At 34.7% G+C, this 24,648-nt stretch overlaps 1 protein-coding gene across 11 annotated transcripts in view; it reads right to left on the bottom strand.

Annotated features, from left to right (window-relative positions):
* Window positions 1–216: 216 nt before the first annotated feature.
* The window catches only part of WDR47 (WD repeat domain 47), a 54,906-nt gene continuing 30,474 nt past the window's right edge, over window positions 217–24,648 (bottom strand). For 7 of the 11 annotated variants that reach the window (XM_023536135.1, XM_023536132.1, XM_023536136.1 and 4 more), the window contains 9 exons: window positions 21,443–21,621; window positions 18,228–18,488; window positions 15,542–15,617; window positions 13,633–13,790; window positions 10,844–11,013; window positions 7,424–7,594; window positions 6,655–6,786; window positions 3,228–3,446; window positions 817–1,585 (listed from right to left, as the gene is read on the bottom strand). In XM_023536135.1, coding sequence (XP_023391903.1) covers window positions 1,443–1,585; window positions 3,228–3,446; window positions 6,655–6,786; window positions 7,424–7,594; window positions 10,844–11,013; window positions 13,633–13,790; window positions 15,542–15,617; window positions 18,228–18,488; window positions 21,443–21,621 — 1,509 coding nt within the window. In that variant the 3' untranslated portion in view covers window positions 817–1,442. Of the gene's footprint in view, window positions 1,586–3,227; window positions 3,447–6,654; window positions 6,787–7,423; window positions 7,595–10,843; window positions 11,014–13,632; window positions 13,791–15,541; window positions 15,618–18,227; window positions 18,489–21,442; window positions 21,622–24,648 lie in introns of all 11 variants that reach the window. The other 4 variants (XM_023536133.1, XM_011367966.1, XM_011368006.1 and 1 more) reach the window with 2 other exon arrangements.

The following is a 24,648-nucleotide window of genomic DNA, read 5'->3' as shown; positions in this document are numbered from 1 at the left end:
GTCTGGTGGAATTTAAATATTTTTCCAGGCTTTTATTAATCAAATCTCACAATATATTCTTTAGATGTTGAATAAAAGAGATAGGAGGCACAGAGAGTTAGAGAAACTTAAGAAATTGATTGTGGGTTCATCCATGGGATCACACTACTTCCAAGTAAACCAGAAAAAAAATAACACTCACAGCTGAAAGCCACAGACAATAAGAAACAGAAGAAGTTTTATGTGTCAAGAGGTCTTTATTGAAATAATAGCACAGTTACACTTCTAATACCCTTTCCACTTGTATACAACAGTTTAAAATTGCTTGCAACATACAGTGCACAGACAGTTCAATAATTAGAACCAACTCAACTGCAATTTGAAATAAATAAAATAGCCTATTTAATAATTTAAAGTAAAATTACTATACAATATGAAAATAAAGATACATAAATGTTAGTATCTACAATGCCGTAGAAATAAAATCATTATTTTGCATTACACAAAACAGTGCAAGAAAAAAAATCCAAATAAGCTTTTGGAGTGCAAAGTTTAAATTTTCCATTTTTAAATTATCATGCAGACATAGCATTTCAAGCCATGCTATAGTCTATGGCAAAGTTTTCATTTTTTAGAGAAAAAATGCTAGCCAGTAAATTTACTGTACCATCAAGTGTTGCATCACACAATGCTGCTGCTCTGCTTCTACAGTGCAGTTTAGAAGGGAGGTGTCTTGTTGCATTCAAAAAACTGAAATTAACAAGTTTCCGAAGCAAACACATTTACCTTTTAAGTCTGAAACAAAATAATGTGACAAAATAGTAATTATATCCCTGGGTTTAAGAAAAAAAGGAAAGGTCTATACCACATAATGAACTAAGAAGCAGTTTCCCATCCATCTTTAAACACCGTAATGATCCTTAGTGAAAATAACCATGTAACTTTTGAGAGACATAAAATTCTGACCTCTAGCTGACAAGTGATATAATATCATGGGGTTGTGAGAAAAGCAAAAGTAATTTCTGAACACCTATGTTTAATCTGTGTAGAACTTGGTTGCGTTACATGTAATAATATGCTTAAAGTATAGTTAAATTTCAATGTGTATTGTATATAAAACTGTTATTTAGGCAAAGACCAAGGAATGCATTTAATACTAAACCGTAAACACATCATCCACCGTGACTTGGAGTGCACAATGACAACGTAAGAGCTCTTCTGCAGACTTTGGCAACAAGACTACATACAGCAGGTCACAGCAGCATGAGCTCGCATGGAAGACTGAAAGCACTGCAGAGCAACACCACCCAACAGCTCCTACCAACGGGGTACACAGTAACAAGGGGCCTCCTCGTGCTAAGCCACTTTCCTGGTCAGTCTATGTTCTTCAAATTTGAAATTTTCATAACTCAGTAGTCTTAAGCCTCCGTGCCTTCACTGCATAGATCGACGTTGGGTGTACTCTATCCACTGTAAGTCCAGAGGGTTACAGTTCTGTCTGCAGAGGATGACAGGAAGGAAAGATCCTGGGTGTGCCATCTGCACTGAATCACTTTATCCTTGTGCTCTCCCACCACCATGATAGGAAGCTGTTTGGTGAGGTCTCCTAAATTAACAAAGAAGAGAGAGATTGATTTATAATACAAAATGAGTATAGGCATAGATTTCACAGACTACCTATTACTTTAAAACATTACAGTGTAAAAAAGCCTAAACTATATTAATACATTAACAAATTTAAACCGGGATAAATGGCTAATTACCTTAGTAGTTTTTGGTAACATACACAAAGTAACATTTGTCACAGCTGCCACAGTAACATTTGAAATTCACGAAACTTGATTTCTCCTTGACTTTAGTGCCACTATATCTTGGTCTCCTTTGCCGGTTTCCCTTCTCTTCCTGACTTAAAGTCTGGTGAATCCCAGGAGTCAGCCTTAGGATTTCTTGTTCCCTTTCTCTCTCACTTCCTAGGAAATTTCATCTAGTATCATGGTACCATGCTATTTAGATATTACGATTCACACACATTTCATCTGCAACCTCAACTTCTCACCTAAGTTTTAGACTAGTATCCAAATAGCTACTTAACTCCTCACTTGATTGCTTGTCAGTCATCTTAAATGTAACTTGTTTAAAACAAAGTCTTGATTTCTTGCCTACACCTGTTCCTCCCCAACCTATCTTCCTCATCTCAATTAATGGCAGCATCCAGTTGCTCGTGCCCAAAACCTAGAAATCAGCATTGATTCTTTTCTTCTCTCACTTCCCAAATTTAATACAAACAAATTAAAATACGTCCCAAATTCAGTTGCTTCTTACCACCTCCTCATCTACCACTAGTCCAAGCCACCATCATCTCTCACCTGACTTTTGCAATAACCTCCTCATTGATATTGATATTTATAATCCATTCTCCCCACAAAACTCAAAATTATCTTTTAAAAATGTAATTCAGATCATAGCACTTCCTGTTTTAAATCTTCCAGGGGACTCCCATTATGTTTTTTTTAAATACTATAAACCCCTGCCTCTGATATATTCTCCTCTCTCTCTCTCCCTTGGTTCCCTTTCCACACTGGCTTCTTGCAGTGTCATGAACATGCCAAATTCATTCCTGCCTCAGGACCCTTCACCTAGGGTCCTAGCTTGGCTTGTTCCTTCTCATCACTCAGGTCTCTGTGCAAATGCTACTTCCCTGGAGAGATCTACCTTATCCTCCCCAATCCACCAAGAGTCTCTCTTCTACTTTGCCAGTTTTTTAGTAGCTCCTAAAATTACATTGTTTATTGATTTTTTTTATTGACTTCTAAAATAGGAGCTCTATCAAAGAGGAAGTTGCCTGTCTTATTTATCTATCTGTCTGTACACAATAACTATTTGCTTAATGAATGCTTAAAAATAAAGCTAGATACTAAAGACATAATTACACAGATTACACACCAAGTTTTTTAAAGTAGAACCAAGTGGGGGTACATAAAAGCATATTTTAACATCCATCATCACTGAACTCAAAATGATTGTGTCATAAATGCTGATTCTTTTAAATACTTTTAAAACTATTTAACAATAAGACTACTGTATTTAATTATTTGCTATAATTCATCTCAATACAGTACCAAAAATTTGATCAGTAAATGCTATAAAACTAAAATTTGAAAATGTCAATCTCACTAGATTAACAAAAAAGAAAGATGCCAAATAGAAAAGGACTAAAAAAAAAAAGGAAAGAAGTCAATCTCCATCACCTTGTAGGTCTGTCACCTTTATTTTCATGTCGTAGGATCCTGTTAACAAGTAGTGAGCTCCAGGAGAGAATCGAACAGAGCGAACATCACTGGAATGAGGGTGATAACTTTGTACCATTCTTCCTCCTCTTATGTCATACAACATGCAGCTAGAATCTTCTTGTCCTGTGGCTAAGAGACGGCCGCTGGGATCTACAGCTACAGATGCCACTGCACTGCCTGTAAAGCAGGAGGAATGGAAGTTTCAGTGTGAAAAAAATCAATCTAGCTAAACTGCAACAGCTAATTATGTTTACTGAACCATACACTAAAAATTTGACATTGCTTACCAATACTGCTCCATTATGGAAAAATCCAAAATAACCAATAAACATTTGCGTCCTTTTTAGGGGCAAAGTATGAAGCAAGATTCTATGAAAAATGAGAAAGCTCTTTTTTTTTGTCAGTTGGGAGAACCCCCAGGGACAACATTACATATAGGGCAACAGGTGAACCACTTTTCCCATTGCAGTGTTTTCACTGCTGGGTATTGTCCAGAAATAGTCCCATGCCCAGCTTAGTCTAGTTGGGAGAACAAGAAATTAAATAACAAAATATGTTTTAGGACACTGTGTAGAAAATGTCTCAAAGCAACACGTTAACTGCTAATGGAAACTCAAGAGAAAATAGGCTCTGAGTCCACAGGCAGGAGCCCTAACTCTGAATCATGCATCCGTCTTCAGTGGGGGCAGTAATGCCCCCGAGGGGGTGCAAAATGGTCCTCAAAGGATGAAAAAATCTCAACCATTAACAATAGTTTGTAGCTCAACCGCAACCAACAAAATCATACTGCTTAATATTTAAATTCTCTTTTTAGGAAAAAATTTAATTTTGTTTTTCCCCTTAGCAGAGGCAATATGAAAATAAGGTTGAAAAACACTGCTCTAGACCAAAGTGGCCTGGGAAGACTTCACAGAAAAAAAGGACACAAGTTAGATCTTGAAGAAAATAGTAAACAGAAAAAAAGAGTGTGTGTGGGTGTTTATATGTATTACACACATGTAATTTAAAAAATCTTCGCTTGAAATTTTGATAGAAAGAAGAAGAGGGCTATATGATTAGGAAGAATTACATGAGAAAACATTTACAGGGAAAGTATAAAACTGTTTAAGGACAGGTAGCTTAGTTTGCCTGAAGTTACCTGGTTTAACGAGTTAACATAAAAGGTAGCTTGTAGCTGAGACATAAAAGGCACGTTAGGACCAGACTATATCAGGCATCTTGAATCCCAAACTGCAGAGTTTGAACTTGTTCCTGAGCACAGTGAAACATAACTGCAGCTTTCTAAGGAAGAGAATTACACAATACAGGCAGTACTTTGGGAAGAGTAACCTATGTGAAAATGTGTATCAAAGTAAAATGGATGATAGAAGAAGGAGGCCACTGGAAGATAAGACAATAATAGAGTAACAAGAGAATAAGGGCCAGAATGAGGACAAATAGATTTCAGAAAAAATCTTGTCAACTAACAGCCTGGATGGGGCCAAAAAAGGAGTGAAAAAATGGGTCCCAGATTTCAAATATAGTTGAATGAGGAGATAGAACCATTATCAAAAACAGAGAAAATGAGGAATAAGATCTGATTTGCAGAAGAAATATGATGAGTTTAGTTTTACACATGCTAAGTTTATGGTGCAAGCAGAAATCCAGGTTCATTTATTCAACAAAGTTATTAGATCACCACTCCCTTTGGCCAGGGACTATAAAGATGAGAAAGACCTAACCATGAGAAGACAAGTGGAAGAACATTTCAGGCCAAGGAAATGGCATGTGGATTCACTGCAGGTAGGAGGAGTTTGGCACATTCCAGGACTTAAAGAAGCAAGTGATCTGAGATGAGACTAGAAGGATACACAATGCCAGATTAAGCAGGGTCTCATAGGCCAAGGTGAAGAATCTGCACTTTAACCTAAGAGCAACGTGAAGTCACTGAAGTGTTTTAAGTTAGGTGTAAGGTGCTCTGGCTGCTGTGTGGACCACAGATTGCAGGCGGCAAAAAGCGGAAGCGAAGAGCAGAGTAAAGAAGCTCTTGTAGTTGTTGAGAGATGGTGGTTTACCCGACGGTGGTGGCAATAAAGATGAGAAACGGCAGGTGAGTTTAGGATAAATTATGATGGTTAAAACAACAGGATTTGCTTTTGGATTGAATTCTGGAGGAAAGGAGACATCGGGGCAAGGGGGTGGGGGTCCAGGGAGACTCCGGAGTTTTTGGCATGAACAATGGGTGAGTGGGACCCCTTAGGTGAGGAGGTCTGGGGCAGTTATGTTTGAGGGAAGAGGTCATGATTCAATACTTTCATTTAGGACATGTAAAGTTAGAGATATCCTGTGAAATATCCAAAAGGAGAGGTCAAGTAGGTGGGTTAAAAATATGAGCCTGGCACGCAGAAGATGTTTGGGCTAGAGATGAAAATTTCAGGCCTGTCGGCATATGAGTTATACTTAAAGCCCGGGGAATAGATGTACTCATCTAGAGAAAGAAAGGAGACAAAAGTCCTGAGCCCTAGGGAATGCCAAAATTTAGAGGCTGAGCAGAGGAGGAAAAGCCAGCAAAGCAGTAGTTACCCAGAAAGGTAAAAAGAGGGCAGAATGCCCTAAAGAAAAGAGGAAGAGGTCAACTGTTGCATGCTACTGAGAGCTGAAGTCAAATGAGGATTTTAAAATGACATGAAGATTATTGGTGATTTTGAAAAGGCAGCTCTTATTAGAGTGGTTGTGGCAGGAGAGGCTGGAATAGGCTGCAGACTGAGGGTGAGGAAATGGGAAACAGTGTATGTAGGCAAGACTTTTGAGACATCTGGGTAAGAAAGGGAGCACAAAATTAGGGTCAGAGCTGGGATGGGGATAAGGAGGTCAACAGAGGAACTCTGGGGGCATTGCCAATTCCATAAAATTTTTATATCTATATGGTAGAAAAGTACAGAAGGAGACATTAATGTTACAAGAGAGAGAAGATGACCAAAAAATTGAATTATCTGAAAGAAGAGAAAAGGGGATGAAAATAATTTAAACAATTAGGGGACAGTTTAAAGATAAATGAAAGATAAGTATATGGAAACTAAGCAAACAAAATAACAACAACAACAAAAAAAAATACAATTAACACCAAGGTCTGAATTCTAAAATGGCCCTGCTAACAGAATAATTAGGGCATGATATCAATCTCCCTGGGCCTCAGTTTCATAAGCTGAACATTATCTTTACAAAAAAAGTAACAGATAAAGCATTTTGGAAGAACTTAAAAGTACTTCGTAAAATATCAAGTATTTATTTTACTTCTGTCTCTGTTATTTTTTAACATATATATTTCAGGAGAGAGAAAGTAGGTGAGTGCAGTTTATAAAGCTCCTTTCTCATAAAAATTCATTTAAATTCTAGGAAAACCTACCAGTTCCATGGAATGTTGTGCCAACAACACGAACACAGCTGGGTACTCGAAGATCCCAGAATCTAACAGTCTTATCTTGGGAACCAGATGCAATCATCCAGCCACTCCAGGTATAAAGTGCTAAAATATGTCCTATTAAAGACCAGATACTCAGTTATTGCTGTGAAACAGTACTTTCCTAAAACATATTCAAGGCTAAGTACTCCTTATTATTGGGCATGTGATATTCTGGTTAATCAAATATGTGGTAGAGATTTTTCACATACGTACATAGTTGGTTTAGTATTTTAAGACTTCATATTAGTACTTAAAAGGAATTTTCATTTCAAATTATGGCAAATTTTCCACAGAGAAGAACAGGACTGTGGGGTTAGATCATCACCTTTGGAAGAAACAGGCCTGGGGTCATATCTCAGTTTTGCCAAGTTTAGCCACAAGATATTAGGCAAATCTTTTTGCCTTCTGAAGTTTTACTTTTTTCAAGTAAAAGACAGAGAGAGAAAATTTTCTGCCTCATAAGGTTGTTGTGAGAATTAAATTAAGGAATTATGTGAATAAGTAAAGGATTTAACACACAAGGAAATGTTAGCTACCATTACTGTATTGTCATCTAAAGATCACAATTTAAATTTCTGAAAGAAAAATTTCCTGTCTGGAAGAAATCTGTTTTGATGAAATATACCTCATTAATGAATGCAGAGGTGGGGGTGGGGGTGGGGAGTGCAGGTTGAACCAAAAAATATTAGCATCTGAGACTGATACCACGTACCGGTATGCCCACTCAGAGCATGCAGGCCTTGTCCTCTCTGACAATCAGTTGTATAAATGTTACAATCCCCTGCTCCAGCACTTATCAAAATAGCTCCACCACTTTCCGGGCCTTCCATAAATGCCAAGTCTCTAATTGTCCCATCATGCATACTAAATTCCAGATCCGGTCCTGAAACAGCAATAAGAATTAAAACAAAAAGATGCTGCTCAATTTACTGTGATAATTTGAGATTGCTAAACTGCCTCAAAACTGACCAAGAATAATGGTAGAGTGGTATGGTTTATATTTTCATTTAGGAATGATATCATAATCAATTCACTTTACTGAGCAAAGAACGTCAAGATTTCAAAATACTGATTCAGTTATCATCATCTGTAAAACAGAGCTAAATGTAGAGTTTACTTTCTTGTCTTTTATTCCAAAGAAAATGAAAAAAGCAGACAGACACTCTCTAGAAAATATACATTAATAAAATTCTGGTAGTTATTTAAAAGTTATTTTTCTGATAACAATAAGTTTCTAAGGGTTAGACACAACTTGGCCATCTATAAGAATTTCTTAAAAAGGATTATTGCTTCTTGATTGCACTTAGGCATTTGGATTTTAAAAAAAAAAATTCTTAAGGTTCTATTCTTAGATTTTACTAAAAACGGTATAGACATATATCAGAAATACGACATGGGGAAAAATAAAAATACATTGGAGAGCTACTGCTTACGTCTTGGGCCCTACCTGTTGCATTACAAGTCTCTGCATTGAAGGGCAGCACTTTAACATATTTGTCATTTGATCCTGTTGCTAGTAACTGTCCACAAGGACTCCAGGCCACACAGTAAATGGATCCTTTATGATGTTTATTCCTTTTGAAACGTACCACTGGCTGCTTAGGGATGTCCTGTGCACTAAAAAGAAAAATTACAGAAAGATATTTCAATTTTTTGTTTGCTAAAAGTTATGAATGTGAAGTTCTCTATTATGATTGTTCTTGAGGGAGGGAGCGAGAAGAGCAGACAACATGTTAATAACAATTTTCAACATCTTAGAAGAAATAAATTTAACTAGTTATATTCTCTTTTTCAGACCATACAGGAAACAAGATTTTTAAAAAAGTCTCCATTTCACATATTTTTCATGGATTTTAACTCAAGAAATGCAAATGAATTTTAAAAAGAGTTAAGAATTCTTCCAAACTCAAAAAGTTCAATAAACATTTGTTAAACACATAATATGAGCGATTGCCCGGAGCTAAGGGAAGGCAAGGGAAGGATAAAAAATAAAGGAGGCAAAAGCTCTGTCTAGAGTTTAAAATCTGGCAGGGGTAGTTGCTGTCATGACAACCTACTTACAGTAAGGTATAATGATAACGTCACACCTATGTAAAAAAATGTACATGTATTTGGAGATTCATCCTAATGGGTAAAATGACATATCTAGGATTTACTTTAAAATATTTTGGCAAACAAACAATAGTTTGAAGCAAATATGACAAACTGACAACTATTCTATTTCGGTGTACTAGTTCTCTACTATTATGTATGCATCAAAATGTTCATAATTAAGAAGGAAGACTGATAAATCTCCAATGCCTAGAAGGTGCTTAATATTGATATAGAAAACAGATCAGATCAAAAGATCCTCTTTTCAACTGTATATCCAATTCACCACCAGGGCCTACCAATTCTTTTTTAAAATGGATTTCCCTCCATCCATTTTGCTCCACCTCCACTGCCATTACACTAGCCATCACTAACCACGGCCTCCTACCTTTCTCCTAGCGTCCACTCTTATTGCCCTCTGACCCACAGCCAGAGTGATCATCACAAAATGTAGATCTCAACAATACTGCTCTGCTCAAAACTTTCAGCGGTTTCCCATTGCACCCAGGATAAAATCTCACTGGCTACAAAACTCTGCATAATTTAGTTCATGTCTATCTCTGCAGCCTCATCACACTCTAATTTGTAATACTCCAGCCAATCTGAATTTATTTTGGTTCCTCAAAAAGCTCAACTCCTCACTTCATGTTCCCTCTACTTTACCATCTTCTCCTTTCTCTTCACCTGTCTAGGTTCTACTCCTCCTCAGAGGCCCTTCTCTAACTCCCCAATCCTCTCAACTGCCCGTTTTACTCTTACAGAACCTTCTACTTCTCCTTCATAACATCTAACATAATGTATAATTATATTTGTGTGTTTATCTGCATAATACTCATCTTCCCAACTAAATCAGAAGTCCCATAAAGTAAATGAACATGTTCATTTAATCACAACTGTGCCCAAACCCTGGAATAATACCTAGCACATAGGAGCTCAAAATTTGTTAAATAAATTTATTTTATAAAAATCACTTTCTTTGTGAAGAGTGGATGAAACATCTGTGCCAGTATGAGAAATACAAAGAGGAGAAACAGTTAACTTAAGGTCAGGGGAACCTTAGCTATCGCTATTTTCCACTCCCTGATTTGGAATTCTGCCTATTCTCTCACATGTTCCTACTTCACACAATGAGCATCAATAAATTCTATTACTTTCATCTAACATGAGCCCTATTCCCTTGCCTAATATTTAAACATTAGTTCAGTCCGAAAGTCTAAATTTCTGCTTTCAGATACAGAGATACGCAAAAAATGCAAATAAATAAATAATCTCAGCCCTCCATTCTTCAAACTAGGGTTATAATAAAAAAGACTAAAAAAAAGATTTAAGAGTTGTAAAAATTTCCAAAACATATGTAACATATATTGCTTTTTATATTTAATTTTCAAAGGCTTATAGCTTGTTTTTTATTTAGGTGTTTTTGTCTACCCCAAGTCTCTAATTGTCCCATCATGCATACTAAATTCCAGATCCGGTCCTGAAACAGCAATAAGAATTAAAACAAAAAGATGCTGCTCAATTTACTGTGATAATTTGAGATTGCTAAACTGCCTCAAAACTGACCAAGAATAATGGTAGAGTGGTATGGTTTATATTTTCATTTAGGAATGATATCATAATCAATTCACTTTACTGAGCAAAGAACGTCAAGAATTCAAAATACTGATTCAGTTATCATCATCTGTAAAACAGAGCTAAATGTAGAGTTTACTTTCTTGTCTTTTATTCCAAAGAAAATGAAAAAAGCAGACAGACACTCTCTAGAAAATATACATTAATAAAATTCTGGTAGTTATTTAAAAGTTATTTTTCTGATAACAATAAGTTTCTAAGGGTTAGACACAACTTGGCCATCTATAAGAACTTACTAAAAAAGAATAATGCCTCATGAATGCAACTAAGCAATTAGAATGTAAAAAAAAAAATTCTTAAGGTTCTATTCTTAGATTTTACTAAAAACGGTATAGACATATATCAGAAATACGACATGGGGAAAAATAAAAATACATTGGAGAGCTACTGCTTACGTCTTGGGCCCTACCTGTTGCATTACAAGTCTCTGCATTGAAGGGCAGCACTTTAACATATTTGTCATTTGATCCTGTTGCTAGTAACTGTCCACAAGGACTCCAGGCCACACAGTAAATGGATCCTTTATGATGTTTATTCCTTTTGAAACGTACCACTGGCTGCTTAGGGATGTCCTGTGCACTAAAAAGAAAAATTACAGAAAGATATTTCAATTTTTTGTTTGCTAAAAGTTATGAATGTGAAGTTCTCTATTATGATTGTTCTTGAGGGAGGGAGCGAGAAGAGCAGACAACATGTTAATAACAATTTTCAACATCTTAGAAGAAATAAATTTAACTAGTTATATTCTCTTTTTCAGACCACACAGGAAACAAGATTTTTAAAAAAGTCTCCATTTCACATATTTTTCATGGATTTTAACTCAAGAAATGCAAATGAATTTTAAAAAGAGTTAAGAATTCTTCCAAACTCAAAAAGTTCAATAAACATTTGTTAAACACATAATACGAGCGATTGCCCGGAGCTAAGGGAAGGCAAGGGAAGGATAAAAAATAAAGGAGGCAAAAGCTCTGTCTAGAGTTTAAAATCTGGCAGGGGTAGTTGCTGTCATGACAACCTACTTACAGTAAGGTATAATGATAACGTCACACCTATGTAAAAAAATGTACATGTATTTGGAGATTCATCCTAATGGGTAAAATGACATATCTAGGATTTACTTTAAAATATTTTGGCAAACAAACAATAGTTTGAAGCAAATATGACAAACTGACAACTATTCTATTTCGGTGTACTAGTTCTCTACTATTATGTATGCATCAAAATGTTCATAATTAAGAAGGAAGACTGATAAATCTCCAATGCCTAGAAGGTGCTTAATATTGATATAGAAAACAGATCAGATCAAAAGATCCTCTTTTCAACTGTATATCCAATTCACCACCAGGGCCTACCAATTCTTTTTTAAAATGGATTTCCCTCCATCCATTTTGCTCCACCTCCACTGCCATTACACTAGCCATCACTAACCACGGCCTCCTACCTTTCTCCTAGCGTCCACTCTTATTGCCCTCTGACCCACAGCCAGAGTGATCATCACAAAATGTAGATCTCAACAATACTGCTCTGCTCAAAACTTTCAGCGGTTTCCCATTGCACCCAGGATAAAATCTCACTGGCTACAAAACTCTGCATAATTTAGTTCATGTCTATCTCTGCAGCCTCATCACACTCTAATTTGTAATACTCCAGCCAATCTGAATTTATTTTGGTTCCTCAAAAAGCTCAACTCCTCACTTCATGTTCCCTCTACTTTACCATCTTCTCCTTTCTCTTCACCTGTCTAGGTTCTACTCCTCCTCAGAGGCCCTTCTCTAACTCCCCAATCCTCTCAACTGCCCGTTTTACTCTTACAGAACCTTCTACTTCTCCTTCATAACATCTAACATAATGTATAATTATATTTGTGTGTTTATCTGCATAATACTCATCTTTCCAACTAAATCAGAAGTCCCATAAAGTAAATGAACATGTTCATTTAATCACAACTGTGCCCAAACCCTGGAATAATACCTAGCACATAGGAGCTCAAAATTTGTTAAATAAATTTATTTTTATAAAAATCACTTTCTTTGTGAAGAGTGGATGAAACATCTGTGCCAGTATGAGAAATACAAAGAGGAGAAACAGTTAACTTAAGGTCAGGGGAACCTTAGCTATCGCTATTTTCCACTCCCTGATTTGGAATTCTGCCTATTCTCTCATATGTTCCTACTTCACACAATGAGCATCAATAAATTCTATTACTTTCATCTAACATGAGCCCTATTCCCTTGCCTAATATTTAAACATTAGTTCAGTCCAAAAGTCTAAATTTCTGCTTTCAGATACAGAGATACGCAAAAAATGCAAATAAATAAATAATCTCAGCCCTCCATTCTTCAAACTAGGGCTATAATAAAAAAGACTAAAAAAAAGATTTAAGAGTTGTAAAAATTTCCAAAACATATGTAACATATATTGCTTTTTATATTTAATTTTCAAAGGCTTATAGCTTGTTTTTTATTTAGGTGTTTTTGTCTACCGATATGAAAACTATTCCATTTGTGGAATTCATTTCTCTAAAAACAAAATGTATCAAATATGGCTCATGACCTTTATTATACTCATTTATTTTGATAGTAAAGCCTTAAATAGACAAAAAGAGTATCTAATCAAAGAACAGAGTTCAGATTCAGTTTTCTGTGAGGTTATATGACTATTTACTTTCTTAGAAACTTTAAAGGTCATATGCCCATTTTTAGTGACATATACCTTTAAAGACATATGCCATCTTTTCAAAACCGATAATCTGTTAAAACAAGAAAGTAAAATCATAGTTAAGTGGACCAAATGAAAATTGAATGTTTATAGTTCAAAATGGTCAAATAGCAGCAATTCCATGTAGTTCAACCTAATAGTTCTTTGAAGCTATTATTATTATAATAAATTTTTTATTTTCTCTAAGTTTATAACTAGCATTACTTTATCTTATGTAATTTAATTGGAACATAAAAATCTTTGAGATAAAAAAATACAAAAACCACGGAAATAAGGAAAACTAGAGTTAAGTGAACAATGGCCTAATCATTATATGATTCTTATGTATAGTTCCTAAGCATGAAAATAAAAATTAAAAAGCTTAATAAAAGGAAAGGAAATAAAAATTAAATGCTACTGAATGGCAATTCTGAAAAAGGGACCAATATACTTAAATTAAAAACTAAAGCAAGAATGACAGTACAAACCATCTATCCTCACCTTGGATCGATCACTTCTGGATAGGCACATACTCTCAGTGTTTTTGAATTTGAACCAACAGCATATAAACCACCACCTGGATGAAAAGCCACTGCTCTAACAGCCTGTGTGTCTTCTAGGGTATTAATACAAACAAACTGCTTTTTTGATTTGTCATCCTATGGAAAGAACAAACATGAAAGTCATCCTATGAAAAAATGATTCAAGAATTCATCTTTATCCCACTTTAAATTCATGTGAACTGTATTATTCACTTTATCACTTTATGTTCATTATCTACAATCATATGTTATTTTAAATAGCAAACCCAAATTTTTCCATTTTTCACTTCTCATTGCTACACTAAGCTCCGATAGGTTATAGAAATTCAAGTTTTTCTTCACTTACTATAACAAAATATAAAAATATGCATTCCTATATTAAATTCTCTTTAACTGTCAAGGAAAAAAAAAGAGCCCACATACATAATTCCTACAAAAACAGCATAACATTATTTATGTTTCTCTAAGTAGAAAGTATAAAGGACTATACTTTAATACACTTAGGGTGAAAAAAAAAGTTTGGCATTATCTCCAGCAATTAATATTTCAAACTGAAATTGTAAAATACTCTTTTAAAACTGTAAAAATGATTTTAATCAGAACATTTAATTTGAGCCTCATTTTTATTTTAAACTGTCAACCTGTCTGCCTACAGCCCTCTTCTGAGGAAGGTAAGTAGTTCTGTATAAAAGCTTTGATGACTCCTGCCATTGGTGTCATTTGAAGCCCCACTGCTACCCTGACCAGGAATGACTGGCCCTGGAAGCAGGACCTCCAGACTGGGTGTGGTCAACAGACTCAACCAAATCAGGTCCTTGAGAAGTATGAATGCCAAGTACATAACAAAGGTAAACCACTTCAGCTCTGGTTGTATCCCGAGAGCTCATGGTGACTTTATCAATTAAGAGATTATGCCTCTTCCTACCCCAAACTTTTATGTATTCATGCAATACATCCTTATGGGGGAGTAGGGGAATCAACCTGATATGTCACATTATGTGTGTCATGTAATTGAATAAATTCTTATATTATTCATATGAATTTATTTGACCAGAAATGCTACATTTTTTAATAATACACATACAAGAAATATGACCATTTGCCAAGTGAATAGCATGGGTAGATAAGAGAAAATGGGAGGGTAAAGATTACTTGATCAAATGGACTATAGCACATTAATAATAATTATTAAGGGTTGCTTTATAGCAAAAGTGGCAGAACCACAAATAAACTATTGCTCTTCTCCAATGAGTTTAAAAATTTTTTAAATTTGTTGTCATTTTAAAAATAAAGTTCCCATAAAAGTCTATAGTTCTAGCTTCTCTTGGAGATCAAAAGAACTGGAAACACTAGGTGAGCATATTTGTGCAAGAGGCAAGTATTCCTTTGTGCTTATCACAAAAATCATCAACTTTATTCATTTATGTTAGCTGGTTGACCCCACAGGCATCAGAAATAATGACTTTGTATATGGGGTTAAAATTTGACTAGAGAAAATAAGAATGAAGCCGTATACTAGTTAGGGAAAGTGTCTGGCTCCAAAGCAGAAAACAGGTGCGCTGACGAGAAGCCCAAAGGAGATATCAATAACAACTGAACGAGTAAATCACAGGGTTCAGAGAGCAGTGCACGGCCCCGACTCGTGGACCAAGATCACAACTGGGCCACTAATATAAATACTCTCCGATGTGTTTTCTGAGGCACCCTCCTCACTTAGCCCAGTGAAAGCTCAACTACCTTGAGATAAATACCAGCATTAACAATAATGACCATTTCCAAAAATGGTCCTTTCTTTGAATTGAGAATTCCTTAGCAAACTTTGCAAATATATATAAAAACACTGAAATTTCCTTCCCTCAAAGTATTACCTCTTCCCCTCTTGATCTTGACAGATTCCCTGCAGAATCTCCAAAAGGTGGCTTAATGACCAAATGTTCTGATGAGCTGTGAGAATAGAAATTCAAATAAAGTTTATTCTGAATATCAAAACAGAAACTAATTTACCCTTTCAATCTCTCTCTCTCTCTCTTTTTTTTTTTTTTTTTTTTTTGGCAAATAACTCTCATTATTTCTAGTCGAAGTTACTCTCTGGAGCCATTAATTAAGAGGCTCTGGATTCAGTGACACCAAGCATGGTTGTAAGGAGGGAGTGAGAAGCCATTCTGGAAAGGAGATTAAGTCAAAGTCCACGAATTTTATAGTGCAATCTCAAGTACCTTTCCCCTGCTTAGTTCCAGAATCCTGGTTGCTATGCTTAAAAGCTATTCCAGGCAGGAACTTGGATTGCTCTTTAGGAAAATTATCTGACCCAAGAGAAGACTAGCAGAAACTGACAGTTGAGGGTCCCACCATAAAGCAATGTTTCCACTTAATCACTTCTTTGTGAGTCCATCATGCAGACAGATCCATCCATATATGTAAACCCTCCTTCCAGTCAGCATTTTTTAATGCCTCACTCTTTACAGATAGTAAAGGATTTCCAGATACTTGAAGAAAGCCTCTCAGATTAAATCCAGAGGCTAAAACAAACAAAAAGGAATTTATAAGGAGAGGCAATTCAGGAAAACAAATGCTACAATGATATGAGGAAATAACCCAGGAAACAAGAAAAAGATCTGTAAAAAAATTTTAAGGAAAATTAAAGGATAAGACCTTAGAAATAAAAATATGATAGCAGAAAAAAATTAATCAATAGAAAATGGAGGTGAGGAAATGGCTATAATATTTTTTTCAATTTCTCAGAACTTAAGTTTCTAGCTTAAAAGGGCCCACAAAGTACTCAGCAAAAAAAAGAAAAATAGACCCAGTCTGATATGTATCTTGAAGTTTTGGAACATCGGGGAAATTAAGTCCTAAAAATTTCCAGAGTGGAAAATCAGCAGACATCATACAAAGGATCACGTTAAAATAGCATCAGACTTCTTATCAAGAACACTGAAACATGTAGCAATGCCCCTGAGACTGTGAGGAATGATTTTCATCCTAGAACTCTACATTCAGCTATGGTAGCAAAGCATATGTGAAAATTTAGACGTGCAAAGTGTCAGAACCTTCAGCTCTGATGTATCCCTTTTCAGAAAACTATATGAGATCCTAAAAACAGGGGATCCAACAGAGGGAAGAGGCAAAGGAAATTCCGAGGACCATAGTGAAGTCCCGGGAATCTCTAGGCCAGAATAATATGACCAAGAAGCAATAAATACAAAGGGAGGCAGGAGTGATATTGGAGGGATGTCTCTAGAAGGGAAAAAAGTAGAAAAGAGAAAGTACTTGATATTTTTTACTGTAATAAGGGTTTTAAAATTTTACAGTTCTGTCAAAGCATCTGCATATAGTTTGGTGATAGGTACTAAGAAAACTAAGCATACACACATCACATGCACACCAGAAGTGAGGCAATTACTGTCCCTATGGCAAACAGAAAGTTGCATGAAAAGGACATGCAATCAGTTGTAAATAACATTATATGGCCACAGAAATGTTAACACTGAATACTGATTTAAACAAAAATTGATATATATTAGAAAGAAGGAGTAGACAAAGTGAGTGTGTTGTGGGTGAGGAATATGGTAGCTAAATCTAACTGGCAGGGAATCAATGAATAAAAATAGTAATAGAAGCATGTTATTCAGAAATGTGGAGATATACAGCAAAAGAAACAGCTAATTGGGTTCAAAATGACAGCCTACAGGAAGTAGAAATCATGAAAAAGATGGGATTCTGTTTTATATTAAGCCTTGAAATGCTACTTGTTTTTTAGTCCATGTGTGTATATTACTTTGATAAAAATAAAAATTAAAGTTTAAAATTTGAGTTCTACTTTTGGAAATACACAAAACAAGTGTTAAAGGGACTATAATAAAGAAGCAAATATTAGATAAACTTGTGCTCTCAAGTATAAAACTAGAGATTCTGATGCTAAATTTACAAGGCTGATTCCTATAAGCATTAAAATGCCAACGGCAAGTTATGCATTTTCAAATGAACCTCTTTCAAAGGTGTTTAATGTAAAGAGTAGATGAAGAAAATGCTCGACTATTCCCACTGCATAAATTAACACTTGTTTACTAATGATAGCAAGTTAAAAAAATTTCCCTGACTAATAAATATGCAAGAAGGGTTCAATTGCTTTAACTGCCAGCACTGCCAAGACCACCTTGTGGCAATCATTTTACCATGTTAAAACATCTTGTGCCCTGGAAGTCTGTGAATTAAAAGATTATTTGTTGAAAGGTACCAATGGCAAGAAAAAAAAAAATCAGGGAGAAGATAAAAAGCCTAAAACGATATGACCTCTGAGTAAGATGGCTTATAAAAAACAAAATTGTCTTGGTGGTGGTAAAAAAACAAAAAGAAAGATAGAGGAATAAAGACTATTAGGAGACTTAAAAGTCAGTAGAAGAGAATATAGATAAATGAAGGCATATCACAAAGAAACTTGGTAGGTAATGAGCTCCAAAAACTATAAGTCTCCAAAGAGAAGTTTGAATTTCTATATTTCTATTCATTAGTACGAAGTTAAAATTTCCAGGTTTTACAAAGTAAAGCACTTACATTTGGTTTCCACAAGAAGGTGATTCCTCAAGAAAAGGTATGTGATTTGTTGATCCAGGATTACGAGGTGTGCTTGTGTGGATATTTGAAGCATCATGTGTTAATCTCTGACTAGAGTCTTGGGGTGGTGTAGTAAAGCTAATTACAGAAGAATTATTAGATCCATTGCCTTTGCTCCCATTACATTGCTGGTTGAGCACCGATACATCATTACCAAGGCTATCCATTCCGATATTTAATTCACCAAGCTTTTGAATGGACCTACAAAACAATGTAATCATATTAAAATGAAAAGTAATCACATTCCTAACATATAGAAGATTAAAAGTTTGAGAAGGTAAATAAATACATGCACATGTAATATATAATCACTGGCCAATTTAGTACTAAAAAATTATCATCTTCAGCTTTAGGCATAACCAAGATACTGAAAGAAGATCCACATTTTTCTACAGTATACCACTGTAAAGGAAATAGGCATAATGGGTATCATTACTATTAAACACCTTTTACCATATAAACATTTTTAAAATCGGTTTCTTCTCTGGTATAACTTTCAATTTAAAACCTAATTTTAAAAAAAACCCAAAACTTAATTTCCCAAAAGTCAATAAAAATATCACCACTAACAAAATTTCTCACCAACACAACAAATCATTTTCATTAGATCTGTTTAGTAATATCATGTCAACAAGAAAATAAATGACTAGAGCAAGCCTAGGACAAAGTCAAGTGGCATCCCTATTATTCATACATGCATTCATTCGTTCATTCGTCATACTGATCCAGGCACTAGGGAGATAAAACAGGAGCAAAACAAGTAAGCCTCAGGGCCTTTCCCTCACCACAAGTTTCTACATTAGGGCAGTCTGACTCCTTATGCTGTATTCATAGCTCTAAAAAGAAGCTGTCAGGCTTTTTAAGATTTAGACCCATTACTGGCCCAGCATCATGCTCTCTAGCCTAGATTCAAAATGAGATAAACTACACAAGGGGTATGATTACAAAGAGGTATAGTAGCTCATTGTATTTTCTAACATTATTTTGAGTGGATGTGTATTTAAGGATTTAAGATTTTAAAAGAGCAGCTGAATAGTATTAAAGGAATTGGCAGCCATTACTAAATATTTATAGGTTAAACATTTTAAATAGACAGTATGTCCAAAATATTGTTCTATGAAACACTAATCCTGTGAAATGCTCCCCATAAAAAAAAAAAAAGTCTCAGGTTAAATAAATTTGGTAAATGCTAAGCATAAGGAGTCTAAAATGCTAACATATCATTTTGACTAAAGTGGGGAGGGTGGTGGAAGGTAGGTATGCCTATCATAAGTGCCAAATCAATGGTGCCAATTATTAGTATTAGAAACAAAATAGAAATATTAAGAGGCATAAAGTGATGATACAGTACTGTTATTAAGAGGCATAAATATTAAGAGGCATAAAGTGATGATACAGTACTGTTAATAAAAATCCTATCATGTTTTAGTTGTTTTTTTCCAATAAGATCTATTATATAACATAACTCTTATTTCTCTTCCTCTTTCTACACCTCCTAGAAGGAAGAAGCAAAAATTAAATCTGGAAGCTAAGCTCTGCTACTAGAATGATTTGGAAGAATAAAACCTTAAGGAGAAAAAGCACCTTTTAATTTATAGATTTTATCTCTATTCAATTTGTCCTTGGTATCAGTCAGGTGCTCTAAAGTCCCTGCACAGGCTCAAATATATAAAACTAAGGGCCTAGAAAAAAATTTAATAGAAGTATTACATTAAAGGTTAAAAAATAGAATAGATTAGAAAAGGTTAAGAGAACAACAGAGAATTTATGTGAAACTAATTTACAAAAGCTTAGGATAAACAGTCATTCATACTTACAACAGGCTTGGTTATCCTATGAATTTTTGTAACATAACTTAAATGTCATTTTAAATTCTAATCTCTAAAGAAGTTGAGAATAGTTGTTAACAATAAATATGCTCTAAATTAAATCTAAATTACAGTAAATAATTTTAATTCTATTAATAATTGTCTTTAAAGGAAGGATAAACCATCTCGAATAGTTTAACTTTTTTTCTGAGGAGTCCATGCCTACAACTTTTGGGATCACAGAACTTTGCCACTTTATCTTCTAACTTAATGCTAGATATCTGCTTTCACTGAAAAATAATATGCTCAAGAAGTCAAACTGTAAACATGACTTTTATGGATATGAAGAAGACATTCAAGAACCAGAAGTGACAATTCATCAAATTAGGATAATTCTGATAAGCCACTGACTTAATCAGAGGTGATAAGAAAACCATCTTCAAACTGAATGTTCAGAGGCCTACTTAGACACTTTAGATTACCATTATAAATATTCCTTGTGTGAAGGTTTGTAGATAGGATAAATTTCAGGATCACTGACCTGCACAAGCCTCAGAGTGACAAGCAGATTACTTCCAGTATTACTGAACCAAGTAAACTTTATGACAGTCACCATTGCATTGCCTAATCAAAATTATGATGATAGCCAACAATTACGGCATAATTCCTATATGCCAGGAATTATTCTAAGTAATTTTATATGTATTAACTTATTTAATTTCCAACTCCCCTTCCTCATTTAAATAGATATTTTTATTTACTAATTTAAAAAACATGTATATGTATGTAGGTGTGTGTTTATATATAAATATATATTTCTATAATTAAAAACGATATAAGTTCATGCTGTCTTGGCAGAGATCATGTAATAATCATTTTAATACACTGAATTCAAAAGAATCTGAAAGTATAAGCACTCAAAATAACAATAAAAATAACAGATAACACTTCATATAGTGCCAGGTACTGTTCTAAGCACTTTACTCATTTAATCTTCACGGCAACCCTGTGAAGATGAGAAAACAAGTGAAAAGAAGCTAAGTAACTTTCCATAGATCCTCCGCTACCCTGGGACAGAGCTGGACCCTGGCAGCCTGCTTCCAGCCTGCGCATTGAACCACTCGTTCTGCTCTTGTTGCTTAGGTGTGAAAGGACATGAAAGGGGAGGACCGAACTAGCTGAGCCCTCTGAATACTGCGACTGGAAGATACTATGTAACTCCATGTTACTTGAAACACTTGAAAAGCCTTAAAATTTCAAACTATACATGGAAAGTAGCAGTTATTACATGCTTCTAATAGCTTTTAAATAATTCCTTATATTTAAAAAAGTGACTAAAAGACCAACCTATTAAGGAATTGTTCAGTGAGATTCTGCTGCTGTTCAGGACCATCCTCCTGATTCACGCCTCCTTCAAGCAGCATCTGCTGGTATATCTGTCGCTGTTGCTCCTTCTGTTCTAAATGCTGTTGATAACGTAATCTTTGCCTATAATATTCTTGAAATTGTTCTGTTGAATCTCGAAGCTTAAAAAAGATTTTAAAAAATGTATTTGAACAGACTGTGACTGAATTATGTCCCAACTCAATATTACTTCTATAAACACTGAATATACAAATAGCTATGTTTAACAATTAGCAAATACTTAATATATTACTCTTTGAAAAACAGCATAGTATCCATGAGTCTTAAATAGTCAAGTAGATCAGTTAATTTGTTTTAATTCACAGGAAGAGACTGACCAAATGAATGGTCATCCTAGATCCTTGACTAACTCAAAATAAAAATACAGATTATAGTGGTCACAGGGGAAACATGGTTAAAGAATGTGAATGAGGATAAAGACGAATACAAATCTCTATTACTTGAAAAAATACTTACTGAGGGACTGCACTAATATTTAATAAACATAATATTACCTTATCCAACACATTTAATAGGTTTCTCTAGAGAGAAACTTATAAAATTTTCCTCGAAAACAATACTTTAATTCAGAACTCAAAAGGCCTTTAACCAAAAAGTGGAAGAAGTGGTATCGACCTTCCTACTTCATCCTTCTAAAACAACTGTATAGCACTCAAATTCATAGGATCTAAATATTTAGTGAATTCCAATATTGGCAAAGAAACAATCCTCTGGCAAGCTGGAGTCTGGTCACATTACATGGATCACGTGAACTAGGGTTACCCTAAAATAAAATAGTCATCTCTAAATTTGGCCAACACCGACAATAAGCTTAACCATGAGCCTAGTCACAACTAACTAAAGATAGGACAGTCTCCCTTTTCCAGGAAATAGTAACGGTCCTCCTCTATTTCATAATTAACAGTAATAACTCTGAGACAAAATTATGTCCTTTTTAAAAATAATTTTATTGTCATAAAGTAAATATAAAATTTGTCATTTTAACCATTTCTAAGTATACAATTCAGTGGCATTAATTATATTCACAATGTTGTACAGCCATCATCACTATCTATTTACAAAAATTTTCATCACTCCAAACAGAAATTCTGTAACCATTAAGCAATAGCTCCTGATTTCCCCCTCCCGCAAGCCCCTGGTAATCTCCATTCTACTGTCTCTATGAATTTGCCTATTCTAGATAATTCATATTATAAGTGGAATCGTACAATACTTGTCCTTTTGTGTCTGGCTTATTTCATTTAGCATGATGTTTTCAAGGTTCATCCATGATGTAGCATATGTCAGAACTTTACTCTTTTTTTATGGCTGAATAATATTCTATTGTATGGATATACCACTTTTGTTTATCCATTAATCTGTGGATAGACACGGGTTATTTCTACCTTTTGGCTACTATAAATAATGCTGCTATGAGCACAAATATACAGATATCTCTTGAATCCTTGTTTTCAATGCTTTTGGGTGTACATATACCTAGAGGTGGAATTACTGAGTTACATGGTAATTCTTTGTTTAGCTTTTTGAGGTACCACCAAATCACAGCGACTGTACTACTTTATATTCCAATGTTTGAAGGTTCAAATTTCTCTACTTTCTCACCAACATTTGTTATTTTCCACTGCTTTGATTTAAGCCATCCTTGTAGTTGGGAACTTGTATTTCATTGTGGTTGTGATTTGCATTTCCCTAATGACTACTGATGTTCTGCATCTGTTCATGTTATTATTGGCCATTCAGAAATGTCTATTCAAGTCCTTTTTTAAAAAAATTGGATTGTTTGTATTTTCGTTGTTGGGTTGTAGTACAGGCATACCTTGGAGATGTCATAGGTTTGGTTCCAGACCATTGTTATAAAGCAACTATTTCAATAAAGCAAGTTAATATGAAATTTTGTTTTCCTAGTGCATGTTTACACTATGATGTAGTCTATTAAATGTGCAATAGCATTATGTCTAAAAAAATGTACATACCTTAATAAAAAAAAAATACTTTATTGCTAAAAAATGCTAGCCATCATTTGAGCATTCAGCAAATTGTAATCTGTTTGGCGCCAGTGCAGACTTGCCTGATGCAGAGTTGCCACAAACCTTCGATTTCTAAAGTCACGGTATCTGTTAAGCGCAATGAAGTGAAGTGCAATAAAACAAGGTATGCCTGTAGTTCTTCATATAGTCTGGAGATATTAAACTCTTATCAGATATATACTTTTCCCATTCCATAGAGCTGTCTTTTCACTTTTTTGATAATGTCTTTTGGTGCACAGATATTTTAAATTTTGGTGAAATCCAAGTTACCAATTTTTATGTTTGTTGCTCATGCTTTTGGTATCATATCTAAGAACACATTACAAAATCCAAGGTTATAAAGATTTATGCCTATATTTTCTTCTAAGTGTTTTCTTCTAAGTGTTTTTGGAAGATTTTGGGAAGAATTAGTGGTAACCCTTCCTTAAATGTTTGGCAGAATTCACCAGCAAAGCCATCTCATCCTGGACTTTGCTTTTTGATTACTGATTCAACCTCTACTTGTTATAGGTACATTGAGATTTTCTACTTCTTGAGTCAGTTTATGTAATTTGTGTGTTTCTAGAAATTTGTCCAATTCATCTAGGTTATCTAATTTTTTGGCTTACAAACTGGTCACAATATTCTCTTATAAGTGGTTTTTAATATTAAATGTTGATAGTAATGTCTTGGTTTCATTTCTGATTTTAGTTATTTGTGTATTTTTTCTTTTTTTCTTTGTTAATCTAAGGGCTCATCAATTTTGTTGATCTTTTTAAAGAACCAACTCTTGTTTTATTGATTCTCTTTATTGTTTTCCTATTCTGTACTTTGTCTCCTTTCTAATCTTTATTACTTCCCTCTTTCCTTCTGCTAGATTTGGGTTTAGTTTGCTTTTCTTTTATAGTTCCTAAAGGCATAAGGTTAGGTTACTGATTTGAAATCTTCTTTTTTAATGGAGGAATTTACAGCTATAAATGTCCCCCTGAGCACTGCTTTTGCTGCATCCTATAAGTTTGGAATGTTGTATGTTTTGATATGTTCTTTTCACTTCCATTAGCCTCTAAGGATTTTCTAATTTCCCTTGTGATTTCTTCTTTGGCCGATTGGTTGTTTAAGACT

This window comes from Pteropus vampyrus, unplaced genomic scaffold (genome assembly GCF_000151845.1).
Source record: "Pteropus vampyrus isolate Shadow unplaced genomic scaffold, Pvam_2.0 Scaffold6, whole genome shotgun sequence".
Classification (NCBI taxonomy): domain Eukaryota; kingdom Metazoa; phylum Chordata; class Mammalia; order Chiroptera; family Pteropodidae; genus Pteropus; species Pteropus vampyrus.
Note: the sequence above shows the minus strand (reverse complement) of the source record. Positions and strands in the feature narration are given on the sequence as shown.